This window comes from Pseudopipra pipra, chromosome 1 (genome assembly GCF_036250125.1).
Source record: "Pseudopipra pipra isolate bDixPip1 chromosome 1, bDixPip1.hap1, whole genome shotgun sequence".
Lineage (NCBI taxonomy): Eukaryota > Metazoa > Chordata > Aves > Passeriformes > Pipridae > Pseudopipra > Pseudopipra pipra.
Genome location: NC_087549.1, coordinates 110218512 through 110233368, shown reverse-complemented (window position 1 = coordinate 110233368; position 14857 = coordinate 110218512). Strand labels below are relative to the sequence as shown.

The 14857-nt window shown below is 39.5% G+C and overlaps 1 protein-coding gene across 7 annotated transcripts in view; it reads right to left on the bottom strand.

The window, feature by feature from the left end:
- TRAK1 (trafficking kinesin protein 1) overlaps positions 1-14857 on the bottom strand; it is a 128929-nt gene that overhangs the window by 69627 nt on the left and 44445 nt on the right. For all 7 annotated transcript variants that reach the window (XM_064670922.1, XM_064670944.1, XM_064670905.1 and 4 more), the window contains exon 2: positions 11939-12231. Coding sequence is in view for 6 of the 7 variants with exons in the window: in XM_064670944.1 (XP_064527014.1) it covers positions 11939-12231 (293 nt within the window). In the remaining variant the exon portion in view is untranslated. The remainder of the gene's footprint in view (positions 1-11938; positions 12232-14857) is intronic.

The window sequence follows — 14857 nt, the reverse complement described above, 5'->3', positions numbered from 1 at the left end:
TGTGCCCTTCCCATCCTGTCAGCTGCCTGTAAGGCAGCCCTGCTCTTGCTGCTTCCTGACAAAGGCACCGATTTTCGTAAGAGAAATTTATTCTTTCCATATTGATGTAGACTTGCAATTCCACTGTAACCCAGTGGAGCTCACCTCTGTCAAAGGAGGGGGGGAGGGGGGAATGGGGAAGTCACATATAGTTTTCTATAGACCACAAATTACTTCTGGTTTTTAGCTTTCTAATCCAGAAATTACACTGTCAAAAGCATCCCAAGCACTAAAGACTGCAAGAACATTACTATTCTATCAGAAAACAGGGCAGAAGATACAAAGATGAATTTATACTGTCAATCTCCTCCTTATATGCTCTAAAAAATCTTGAAAATTAGAACTACAGTCCACGCGGGAAAGTTGCATTGTACTTTATGCTTCAAGGGGTCTGCTATTACCTATCAGGAGATATTCTCCTCTGCTTTCATCCAGGCTGTTGTGCTGATTGCAGTACATATGTAACTGTCCTCCAACCCTCACTGCACAAGGTAGTAGGATCAGGTGCCCACATGTGTAGCATGTTTTTATGGAGCTCTGTGCAATGCCGGAATCAGCCTGCATACATCATTTCAAGGGGTCTCTGCAACCCTTTCAGAGGGCTAATGACTTACACAGAGAACAAAGACCTGTTCCCCATGCTTTGAAAGATGAGAACCTGTAACTACAAACCTTTCTTTTTCCCTGGCTACCTTTTTAATTGCTGAGAGCATCATCTTAGTGTTTGCAACCATCTGAGCTCAGAAAAGGCAGCTGTTCTTCTAAAAAGCACATGTTGACACCAACTAAACATTCAAGGACCTTTCTGTGTATGTGTATAGACAAAGACTTTTTTTTCATACATCTACCTAATTGCTCTCAATTACAAGAATATGGAGTTGATTTTTTTTGTTAGGGTTGTTTTGGGAGAGGGATTTTTTGCTGAAATGTTAGTTCTTCTCTTGAGAAAAGTGTAAGAGTTTACACAACCTGTCTGAGATGATCTTGGGAACAAGGAAATAAAAATTTTGAAAAATTCAAACCTTTACAGTCTTTCTCCTTTTTTATTTCAAAAGAAACATAAATGAAAAGAGAAAGTTCCAGGTAAATAATTTTGTACAGAGAAATAAACTGGTTTGCTGTATCACAAAAAATAGTAAAAAATGGACTGCAAAAGAAGTTACTAATACAATGTGAGGAGGAAAAAAACCTTCACAGATGCACACACAAAAAAGAAACCCATTTATTTTTATTGCAGAAAAGAAATCCACTAGAACTTGAAGGCCAGGCAGTAAAGAAATAAGAATTATTGTGGAACAAAAGTCAACCAAGACAATTTTTCTACTCTACCATATAATGAATCCTAAGCATTCCTGAGCAATTCAAAAGGCCTAGGAACTGGAAAAGATATTAATGAGTAACTGGAAAGACAACCTTTTGTGATGCTATTGTCATTAACTTCTATTGCAATCTCAAAATCTGTATACCAGCAGGAAACAGAACAGGCTCTGATATAATTGTCTATTTAGAAAAAACAGGACACTGTAATTACACTTGTTCATGACTAGACATTAGTTTACCATTTAAAATCACAGCAATATTCTCAGTGCTACAATTACACAGTCTTCCTCTTCACTTTTTCTCCCCTCCCTTTTCTGAGATGCAGGCACTTGTTAGGAAATGGTATGCAGACTAACGCCACTCCCCATCCTCTATAACACCGCATGCTTAAAACAACTAACTGATCATTAATAAAAACTGATACAACAAAATATGCTTTTGAGCTGCTGTTATGGATTTTGGAGTTTGTAATCTAAACAATGGTCATCTAGAGCAACTCATCCCATTGAACTGTATTCCCTACCAGGCTTTTGGGCTTCACCTGTTTACAGCTATGACTAAATAGATGTATCTTACTATAGAAAAGAAAAACCTAGCTTGACCCATAAAGAAGGAGCACCTTTTCAATTTCAGCAACAACTTCACATAAAAAGTAGTGATAAATTCAGAGAACAAACCTAGAACAAAGAGAAGGGACAAAGATGTGGGGAGGGTGGTGGCTGACAAAAAAAGAAAACCCCCCAAAATACACAAAACATATGCACAAAGAAAACAAACTCTCAAATCTCAAAGCCTGGCATCTGCAGTTTTTAGAAACACAATACAAACAGCTTATCAGTACGGCCATTGCAAGGAACATAAAATACATAGTTTCTGCCTGTCCGAAGTCTGGTCCAAACCATCCCCGACCTTTATACCTCTGCTGGTTTGCTGCCCAGCAGCTGCCTTCCCAAGGTTAAAGGACTTCCAGGTCTCCACAGAACCTGCCGGCAGCACACAGTGCCACCTGCCGGAACAACTGCCTTATTACCCGAACCCTCCCCCAGGACATTTTGTCAGCTGGTTTCTCGCTTTCAGCCCATTGCTGTAAATGGAACTAAACAGTTGCTCGTAAACCCAGCCTTGCCACGAACCAGGGCTGCGCTCAAGGGACATGCCTGAACACACAAGTCATGACAAGAAAGACCACAAGAAAGCTACGCAGAAATAGCATCGTTCCCAGAGCACAGTGCTCTGGAGTTGTGTTTCTCATGGAGGTCAACACTTTGCACAAACAGCAAGCACAAAGCAGTCTTGCTACCCTGAAGTGCTTGAGCAAAGGGAAACAGTTGCTGTGTAGAACTGGTGTGTTCAGCAGAATAGCTCCACTCTAACTGTGACCTCGGGGAAGGGCTGGGCTGCTTGGCAACCTTCAAAACAAAAGCTTTGGTCATCAGGTTGTATCACCCACCCACCATCTTCCAGAAGACTCCAATGCACCAACCCTCAGCAGCTGGCACTCAGTCCTTTATAAACAAGAAAAAAAAACAACAAACCAAAACCAAAAGCAAAGCAAAAACGCCTCAGTAGTCACTCTCAGACAAATCCTTCCATTTCCTGCATCAGAACTAAAACATCGTGAGTTGTCACAACTGTTTGAGGTAGCTGAGGAAAGAGAAGTAGATAGGAGCACAGTAACAAAAACAGATAAGAGAAACAAGGAAACTCTGGAGAAAGCAGGAAGAATGAAGAAGTCTACTACTTTACTTCATGGAACCTCTCCTTGGTTTTCAGTCCTGTCCTGTAATATGACACATATTACAGTCACCTTTGACTGTCAGCTCTCTAAAGGTGTTTTTTAAGTTTCTCTGTTTTACATCTTTGAGAATGGTCAGTGAATATATAACAATTCCAAAAAATAAAAAGCACATGATACCTGCAAAGGGTCAATTCCAGTGCTGGTTCCCTACTAATTAAGGTAAAAAGGAAGGTTATCTGCAGAAAAGGGTTACAGCACAGAAGCTAAAGTCCAGCCACGTGCGACACAAGAAATCAAAGTTCATCAAGTTGAGACTATTCCATGCTAAATACTAATGCATCTTGACTGCTGATTTTGCTTATTTGTGACACTGAGATTGGCCACCTAATCTAGTTCAACAGGCAGCCAAGAGGTCATGACTACATTAGACTACCTTCTCAGCAGACCCACAAGCCTAAAGTCTAACCATATTCCAGGGATAAAAGCAAGAAAGATGGTCTTTAAATGTTTTTCCAGCAGATATTTCCTACTTGAGGCAAGCCAGTGGCCTCATTTTCCCCTTGCTTTCTGTCCGTTTAGATAATGATGGAATGGAGTGAACTAGTCATTACCATTGTGAAACTTCAACACCACAATTAGGCTGCTAGTCTACTGAACAGGAAAACATAGCCTGTAGTCATCCATTATTTGAACTCTATAGGCCCACACAGACACAATCATTAAGTATTAGCTGAGGTCTAGAATTAAAAATATTTCTTGAGCTTTATTTAACGATTACTCTGTACGTATACCTGTAAAAGGAGAGACCTTAGAACTTACCATATTCCTATTCAATCTCAGTTCTGTGATGCCCAGAATGGGGATAACTATACTGAAGTCTTACAAATACTACTGCTGAACTCCAGACTGTACACACACACTACATGTGTTCAATGTAAAGCGAATGATTAGTTTTTAGGGTAAAGAAAATGACTTTTAATAAAAACAAAATGTGTTGCCAACTCAGTGACTTGCCCGAAGGGAAAGACAGCCTTAGCATTCTTACACATCTCACTGCTGGCTGCAAAGCCAAATTGCTGGAAGAAACACTCTTTAACAACAAAGCTGTCCTGTACCTTTAAAAACTCCAACTCCCCAAACAGCTGTGGCAGCTTCTGTAATGACTGGCATGACATGATTTTGGAATTGCAAGTCCTACCACATCTTTAAAAAAAGTTTTTTAAGGAGTGGTTCTTCTGCCTCTGAACATGGAAAACACTGCATAAAATTCAGTCTTCCATGGGAAAATAAAAGATCCCCATGCTGACCTCTTCTGGCTTAGCCAAACATGCCAGTTAAAGACTGGGATGAAGTTTGGAATGTCAAAGATGAAGCCAATGGAAAGTGCAGTTTCAGTGTGAGGAATGTCATTGTTTACCAGGTTAAAGTCTCTCTGCTTTGATACCATCCAACACACATATTCCTGATGAGTATAAAAGCTGAGATAGATCTTGATGATGAAAGTCCATTAAACTATTAGGACCCTACTGTACATTATGTCATAAATTTAAATGGACTTTGCTTTAAACGAACAGAATGGAAATGTTTCTCCCTGTAGATAAATGCACTCATACTCACAATTTTTACATTAAACAGAAAATAAAACTTCACCACCATGGTTATTCTTTTAGAGCAAGAACAAAGGCTATTCATGTACCAAATGCATGCTGGCAACGCACTGTTCAGCAGCAGTAAGAATAAACACATTCATTAACCATTAGGTTCTTCCAGCTGCCAAGACAGACTGCGAATGTCTCAAAAACCCATTGATAAATCACAGAGTACGGAAAACCCTGAAAAGCAATTGTCCTGCTTTTGCTTGTTTTTCAGCCCAGCTACAAAATGCCCCAGCTGCTAAACAATGGCTGTCAACAAAGTTTTCACAGAACCACAAGTAAAATGTAAGAATGAAATCTTATGTAGCTTGCTTTTTACAGACACTTACTTTAAATGAAAAATGTGTTGCTTCATGATGGACACACTGAGGGAGAACAGTAAAGATGAACTTAGCACGTTATGGAGCTAAATTATGGAATAAAATTATTTTCACATATTTAAATGCATCAATGTAGCTTTTTCGTCTTCCTGTACTACTCAGTGCACCACAACAAGAAAACAAAAAACGCAGAACAAAAACACAAAACAAAAAAAACATCCCCCAAAAACCTACTAGGCACTTGCCCTCAGTTCCTTCTCCAAAGAACCAACTCAGAATACTGTTGAACACTTACTGTTCTCATTCATCCCCACTTCGAATAAAGTATGTATTTGGGAATGACAAGTGCTTCCCAAAACAAGGCAAATCTAGGGAAAGAAATCTAAAATGTCACACTGGACTTCAGTAATTCCCACAGTTGCTTTCAGAGTGACTCTAGAATTGTCAGTTGACACTAAAAACCATGTATCATGCTAGGAAGAGGAGCATAAATAAGTAAGAGGACTAGATGGCAATAGCAGCAGAATTCTGCTTGGGGGAAAACCAACAGGCCAAACATCAACAAAACACAAAAAGATAATCCTGGACAGAATAAAAATATATGCCTAAAATGGAGATTAAGAGGTAGCATAACAATCTGTCCTAGGAGAGGAATCGGGGAAAAAACACAAAGTTATTGGAAAAGGGTAAGAGCTGGAAAGCAACTGAAGGGGGGGGGGGCAGGGAGGATGGGAGATGAGGGGAAAGAGAGGACATGCATGAAGCTGACTGACAATGCACCACAAGCCAGACAGAAAATTCAAAACAGAGGATGCAGCAGGCACAGAAAATAAGATCATTCTGTCAGAGTACACTGGACAGAACTACAGTCCAACTCATAGAATAGTTCCAGTCATGCTGAGGGAGCGATCTCATCTTAATAGGACTAGCATTTTTTGTATGCTTTAGAGAAAGGAAGAGTGCTCAAAATTTAGCAATAGCTGTTTATAGGAAGTGGCAGGAGAGAACAAGGAGAAGAGGCCAAAACTAGATCAAGCTTATAGGATGAGACTGGTGATAACAATAACAAAATAAATGGGCTGAGTTAAGAGCTCACATTTTCATACTTTTATTTAAAGGAGAAACTAAGAAAGCTGGAAGAGGAGCAGTCAGGGATGTAAAAATGACGGGAGGTTTTCAAAATCATTAAGATGAATTCATAAAGGGAAAGAAGAACTGATATTCACCAAAATACTGCATAATTAGGACAAATATTTACAGAAACCACTGCAAGACTGGTGTCACTGCACACAAGACAGTAAAAACTACAAACTTCCATGGTAAAACAATCATCAGGTCTGGGTAAGATAAAGTCAGGGACAGGTTCTAACACTAACTAGTTCTGCATGATGGGGGGGTACTTATGTTGAGAGTAGACTACTGAGGGTGGTCGAGTGCCTGATCTCCATATTCAGCATCTGCTCTTTCTGAAGTCAGAAAATACATTCCTGAGCCAGCTGGACCAACCCAGCAGAGCATTTCTTACGCTTTTTGAGTTCCAGCTCCACCAAGCACTACCTTACATCTCTTCTCTCATATTGACAAAACTGAGAAAAACAAGAAAGTCCCACCCCAAACCAGGAACTGAAAAACAAGAAAGCGGTAGAGCAAGTTTATGGTGTGCAGGAAACAAGCACTGAAAGAGAAAGGTAATCACAGCAGAACTCAGAGAGGTTCAAATAAAGAGAAGCAATTCAAAACTGTTAGTATTTTTACAATACTTTGTAACCATTTAATGTTCAGAAGTCAACCACTGAGCCTGTAACAGGTACCAAAATCAACTAGAGCACCCTGTTCAAAATAGCCTCATAATAGCAAGCAAACCAATTCCTGCTGGTATCACACACACCCAAAACAGGACAGCCACAGGTACAGCATTCGTCCCATCTCCTGCACGGCAAGAGTAAAGCATTCTAGTAACAACCTGTAATACCTAAGTCCCTATGGAGTTAATCTTGGGGCAATCATACCTTATCACACTTGGAATAGAAGGAATAGAAAGTCAACCTTTCAAAACAAAAACATGCACCCTAGGGTGCACACACACACACAGTGGAATGGAAATTCTGTTGGCCCTAGGCATGCCTTTTAAAATAAAGTGGTTAGAGAAAAAAAATGGTCAGAATGACACCACTTATCTGTAGGAGCAGTAAGTTATCAAAATTGGCTGATGTTGCCATGAGGAGTAGCAGTTTGGTAGAATGGAATCTCTGTTTCATATGAGAACATATTAAAAGCCTGAATAAGAATACAGAAAGGATGAAAACCCAGAGAAAACTTTTTGCACCCAAACATTCCTGGGAGATTTTGTGAATGAGGCTTGACAGCAAGAGAAAGTTGGTTTCTCTGGATGTTATGACTACCCTTCACTGCAGTCACTGCAGTAATGTAGAAGTTACACAACCTGCAAGGAAGGTCAAACAATACCAACTCTTCTCAGAGACACCTCCCTGCTGAAAGAAAAAGACTTTATGGTTTGACCCCTTCGGTGATGTAACCTTGTTTTTAGAAATTAAAAAGAAAAAAAATCAACTTGTGTTAATTGCAAACAAAATAAGACACAGAGCAGGTTATTACCACAAAGAATTTCCCAATAACCCAAGAGCTGTCAGGAAATTATCCTGAACACAACAGGCAGAAAATACACTCCTACATGCATTTGGTAAGAGTAATTAGGACAATGAATAAATGAATTATGCAAACTAATGAAGGAGCTAGGCAATTTAAATCACAGTCCATTCATTCTCTCCCTTTTCAGAGAAGGCTGAAGGAAACCTACAAGGCATATTAAGCAGTTAGCTCTTGAATTACAAAGTACATCATGCCAAAATCATTGCAAATAGTGCGTATTCAGACATGCAAAAGCAGACTGAAAGTTAACCCACTGAAGATGGTTGTGTTATGCATGTTTTAAGAGAAACAAAATAAAAAAAACAGGAACAAAAACCCTCACAAAAACATTCTGGCAGACAGTTGTCACAGGACAACTATACTCCAGTGATATTTCAGACTTCCATCCTCACTGTACTCTCCATTTTCAGGGCAAGATTTATCTCACAGCAGTTGATGGATAAAAAAGAAAGGCAATCAGACTAAGAGGCTTTTATAATTGGGACTACTGAGCAACTTAGTGATACTCTGCTTTTTCATGTCAAGATTACAGCCCTTCCTGCTCTACAAAAAACGGGACAGGGGGTGTGGGGTGTGGTGTTAAGACACAGAAGAAAGCCCCCAACCCTAGCTGCTGTTTCTGTCAATATCTGACTGAAAGTATCCAGGTCTGTGCTGCAATTACAGGAAAGACGGACGCCTTTAAAAGCATTTCCATTCCCTTTCTAGCAAAAGGAACACTAGATGGTGCTACATTCGTATTCCTATCTTTACCCTCTCAGATGAAGGGGAGCAGCAAGAAAAGTTAAAAAGAAAAAAACAACTAGTACACGATAGGTGCCTCCCACACGTAGCAGCAGTGTCACTTCCATACAGTGCTGCCCCAATGTCCACCAATCTTGGGACTTGAGTCTCCTTCTGCCCATTTACCAACAGGAGCTCGACAATCGATAGCAGTAGAAACTAAGTCAGACTGCATTGCCTTTTTCTCTTAAATCTTGCTACCAAAACCCAAAATGAATTATTACAAAACAAAAGATCTACAGCAGCTACTGAGTCCATTTTCAGGTTTAATACTGTTAGAAAATATGTGTTCCACCAGCACTTTTTGTAACAACTCTTAAAAGATTCATAAACAATTTTTTTAAATTAATCAATTGACCTATTTAATTTGCCCTTCTATGCTCAAATTAGCACACATTCAAAAGCATTTACTTCCATAACACTTCTGTTACAGCAAATATGAGCTTTGGATAGCTTTACTAACAAATTCTGTGGGAAAGAAGTCTTTTAGGGTGCTGTTCGGCACTCAGACACTATCTTAAAAAAACTATTCACTACGCTGCTTTATGTCACCCAGGCCCAACCCTACAGTGCTCATTCCCTCGGTTATGCCAACATAACTGCTTTTAGGCCACACAGTAGGACAGATCAGAGAGGTGTGATCTAGGTAAAAGTAACTCTCATCTCCCCTCTGACACAAAAACAGAGCAAGGATTCTATCCAGACCAGTAGCCCAAATACCTCCAGTTACACTTGCACAGAAATCTGCACAAGCACAATTCTGAGGTGGTGTGGGGACAAAAAAATGTTTAAGCCAACCTTGTTTCCAAGAAAACACACTTAGCACAATCAGAATGTGCAATGTTCTCAGCTACACTGCAGGTCCCAGGCAGGAAAGATTGTTCTGCTGAGAAAGAATGCTAAAGTACCTCTCTGCTGCCAGCAAACACAAGAGGAAACAAAAACATTAACAGCAACAAAAAAGGAAACAGCAATTATTAAAAATTCTTTGAGCATCGATGATTCTTCTTGAAAAGTTAAACTGCAAAATGTACACATCCTATAATTTATTATTAGATATATTAAAGACAACTCCAATTAATTACCATTAGCTGGTTGCATTTCAGAATGCATCACCACACTGTGCCTCAGTTTTCCATTCTTTTCTTAAATGTGCTCAAGCCTTTTATTTGCAAGAATTTTTCCAGTTAATTTTACAGTAGGGTTTTTCTTAGACCAAAAAAAAAATAGATTAACGGATTGCTGAATTTGACTTGACTGTAGAATGAGTCAAGGCTTGGCATCAGAAGAAAAATTATGGTACATGCAGACTTGATATGAGCAATTTCCTTCCCACTAAACAGTTTAAAAGTGTAAATGGTGCTAACCTGTCAGTCAGAACTAAATAAAGTCTTCATGTTAAAGCCTCTGACAATTCTTATTCCTCTTCAAATATTTATCTTTCTGTTTGTTTTGAGGGTACATGTTGCATACCTGCACATAATACTGACAAAGATTTTACAGAGGGAGTATGAGACCAATTCCTCTCAGCCTACACCCTTTCAGACTTTATAAAGAACTGCAAAAAGCTGAAACTCAGAACAATCCTTTAAAAAAAAAAACAAAACAATCAAACAACCAACCAAAACAAACACAAAAACCAACAACTGACCGACCAATCAACAAAACACCACTATTTCTACTGCAAGTCTTATCATGTTGTCTGCAGGTCACAAACAGTGCAAATCTGCCGCTGTAGAACAGCAAATCCATTTAAAAAGCATTATGGGATCAATCTGTAAATGATACTTGGCTATCAACTAAGCTAGAAGAAAGAGATTGAGAAGCTACATCAGGCTTGAAGGAATGTGAAGTAGCAAGAACATGCACTGACCTCCATTTAATAAAGAACATTTTAAAAGTTTTAAAGTAAGAGTTTGTCTTGCCTTTCAAGGAACCATAATCAAGAAGACATCTTGATTCACGCAAGAAGTTAGTTGTCCTGGCTTGTAGTCAGAAACAGAAAAACAAAGGTAAATTCCTGATAACAGGGGAGTGGGGGCTGAGGAGGAACGGAAACAGGACATAGACAAGAGAACAACTTACAAGATACTTTTACAAGGTGTTTGGAAAACAGTTATGCTACCAGGAATGTAGCAGCATGTGATGTGTAGTTTCTAGTTTACCAAACAAGCAAATACCTACATGGCAGTCCAAAGGGTGACCCTTTTATGAACTAACCAGTTAGATCCGTGAACACAAGGGAGGAGGGATGGCAAATAAGTTTCTTTAAACAAAAAATTTATTTTATGTAGGAGCATACCTGACTGAAAGTCACTCCAGTGTTAATCCGGCTGCTTGTCTTCTCAAGGGAATCGGGATGGATTTGAGAGCACCTCTGCCCTTCTTCCTATTTTCTTTTTTTTCAGACTATCAACTCTTATTAACCACACAGCAGTTGGGCTGAGCTAAGTCAAGGCATGCTACTAAAGCATCTGTTGATGGTCACCATTACCTAATTCTCTGACCTACAGACAATTCAGAAAAGTAACTCAGGATAAATGCATCTGACAGCCAGTAAGAATGGCCTCAGTCTTATTTCTGTTTTTCTCAGACATCTCATTTCTCCCTTCCACAAATTCTGTTGACTCCTCAAACATTCCCAAAAGAACTGACAAGGTCACTTTAAGCTAAAAGAGCTTCACAGCTCAGACAACAAACCATGCATTTGAAATGGAAACTGCCTGTCATTTCATAACCATAACTAAACTGTGTTACAATGATTATTCGAACACAAAAGAATTGGGTCAGCTGACAACATCACTAAGAATCTAATTCTATTTAAAATAACATAGTTCAACACATATTCAATTTATTTATATGAATCTATAATAAGAAGGTATTTAACCTTTCATAAAAGCATACAGATGAAGTGGTTCTGTATACCTTAACTTTTACTGTTCCAGAACTAAAAATGAAATGGCTTTGAAAAGCAAAAATATGTACAGGCAAAATGTGATGTTAGATCCTATTTCTCCCATTCCTTTTCTCCACAGAGCAATTCTCTTATCAAGATAAAAATCTAAATTATGTTGAACAGTAGGACAAGCATTCCCTGAACTTTAAGCTGCAGTGTTTCCTTCCCCTCATCCCTGACTTGATTTTCCAAAAAAATTTCAAATGGTTCAGGTTCCCAAGTACATAAATATAGTAACCTAGTTTCACAGCTGTCATTGGTCTAGCCTATTTGCAAGAGCCTTAAACCTTACAAAGTGCTTTTATTGAAAAGTGCTTATGAAATCACTTCTTAAAGAAGATAAAAACCCGTGCAGAACACCAGCAGCATTGTCCATGAACCAGATACCCCACCAAGAGCTCAAGAACAGAAACTTAACCTCCACATCCTTCCCAAGATGAAAGATTTGACTGCTTACCAGTAATGGTGCAGGCATCTCTGTACTCTCTGCAGTCTGGCACATCATCTTCCACCCCTTCACTTACATAGTGCTCCTCGTGGATGCCTGTGTCGCGGGCTAGGACTGCATGATTCGACGGCTCCGAAGGAGGCACAGTGCCGGCCAAAGTGCAGTCGTGCAAAGCTGTGGCGTCCAGCTTGGCAGGTTTCACAGGGTTGTACAACGTGCCATCAGGGGGACCAGCACTGGAGACTGGGTCTGGCTGGCACAGGCAGAGCTCTTTCTCTTTGCTAGAGTTGGCTTCAAGAAGTCTGCAAAACACAAAAGAAACAAATGTTCAGTTCAAGCCATTCCAAACAGCATAAATTAGAACAGATAATTTTCTTGTCCTTTAACGTTAGTTTAACCTAACAAGTGCAGCAAATACTAAACCCCCAACACTCTTCACAGAGCAGCTGCCTATCTCTGCACCTTGCACAGTCACGTAAAGTAGAGAAGTGTTATTCCTTGCACCATATTATTTACCAATGGCTGACTAAATAGCCATATTTTTGCCTATCCCAACTTGCAGTAAGCACAGTCCGTTCACCTTGACTCATTCACCAACTTTCTCTTACATCAGCCAAGCAAAAGCTCTATGTAACCCAGCATGCTGTATGAGCCAGGTCATGCAGACAGACTGCACATCACTGATTGATTTACTGGTACTTTATTAACATTATAATTTGAAATTGACTGATAGTAAAAAAATTTAAAAAAATTATTAGAGGCTTATACTATAACCCTACTAGACTTTCCTCACCACTGTGCCACCCTGCACAGCCTGGTCCCTCACTGCCAGACTTGCAGCTGGCACCTTTGCTCTCTTTACAGAATACACAGTAAACAGAACTCAACGTGCACTGGGTTAAGACCACTCATTGCTGCTCCCCAGTGCTTCAGCCTCAAACAGGGAACAATGCCCCTCAAAGCTGGATACTGATGCTCCCAGCAAGGTTAAATTGGCCACAGAAGCTGTGAAGAAAAGCACATTTCCCCAAAAACTTCACCAAACCTTTTGTGTAAGGGACTAAAGGCACTGCAATAACTGGTGGTGTGGTACTGCTTTTGGTTATCAGCAGTGTAAGGAAAGATGCAAACGCTTATTTCTCCTAGTAAAGGAAAATGAAATCACGCGATTACAGAAAAACAGACCTGGGAAAAACAGACTTGAAAGACTTATACATGTAGTAGCTACAAGGCATAAAGCAGCAGCAGAAGAACAGGCCACACAAGAACACCCAGACTACATGGGAAGAGCAGAAAGACAGTCAGTAAGAAGACACAATTGCACTTGTTTGCAAGCAGAAGGTGCATATGCAAGTGCAGCAACAGAACATGCTATGTTCAGTGCTTCACTGGGAACCAGATATACAACAGTTTTCTCAAGAATCCTATGAAAAAGGTTCTCCTTAATCTCTAGGAACATGACCAGATAACCTTTTTTTGCTGTTAAAGTTACACTCAGGATTTTGGCACCTTATTTTCTGGCATTTCTAGCCAATAACATTATTGCTTCACCAAGGCATGACAGTATTTCTAGAAACTAATCGCGAGACTCAAGTGTTAGTCTCTAAACTATTCAAGACGCATATCAGGTGTTCCAGACCTTCTGGAAGTAAGCTTCAAAGAAATCTTGCAACAAAGTTGTAATACTGTACCAGCATCATCTATTCTCAAACTATTTTTCCCTTTCAGCACAGGCATAAGAACAAAAAAGCAAAATTCTTTTCCCCTTTCAGAAGGCCTCAACTAGGATATGTTCACACCAAAATCAGAACACCGTAACTGGAAAACAGATGGGCAGTACTAACCTATGGAAAAAATACCCTCATACACAAAACGCCATTTCATTAAGTTTTCCTCAATGACAGACATTTGTGTTTCTGCATGGGTTCGCTCAACCCGGAAACAGTTCTCACACCCAGAGACTCAAAAACTGTATGTTGTAATGATCATAATAGGAACATTATGATAGCTATAGGAACATACTAAAGCAAACGACAAATTTATGATACTATACCCTCATACAAATGGTACTCTACTGTGGCAGCTGCAGGAAGAGAAAGTTTCACTTGAGTGCTTTAACAGAAAGTGTTACAGTTCCCCTGCAGAGCATCCATTATTCCTGTGCTATCACAGTACATACTGAAAAGAACAATGGGGTTACTCGTACTGATTACTTTTAAAATGGTCCCCTTTCAAGTGGCTCCTTTGAAATAACAAGAGGGAGATTACTGATATTAGAAATTAGTTGCTTAAATGAAGTTGGAATCAAAATGAAAATCTTCGTTTTTCTCTCCACAATGAAGATAGAAACAACTTAAGCTATAAACAAGAAAAAGTACTGGAAATGCACCTACTAACTGATTAGAAGGGCTCTATTTTGTCCTAGCTGCTACCACACATCTTACATTTGTTTTGGGAAACTGTTAGATAAGTCTGTTGTTATGAACAAGGGCATGTCTGGGATTAAGTAACTGAAAGCACTAACAGCACTTTTCAGCTTTTCTTGCCCTCCTCTACCCTCCTCTCCACACCCTACTTCAGCAACCTCAGGAAGGCAGCAATATAACAGCACTACCGAATGAAATAACACTGATAATCAAAGTGTGATTCGTGTGTAAAGTCTTCAAGTGAGTTTTGGGAATTTAAGATCTTGTAACTTTTCTGAACAAATGACATTCAACATCTGACATACCTGATCATCTTTACTCATTCATGACTATTATCTTCCACACAGTCCTCACCAAAAATACTTTTGGCCAGAACATAACATCCCACTTTGTGTTAGAAGTTGCGTTGAATGAGTTTCACCTATGCCTTCACCCATTTTAATATTCACTCCACTGAGGTACTATGGAACCAGTTCTCCCCCTACCATAAGCTGCACTCCAA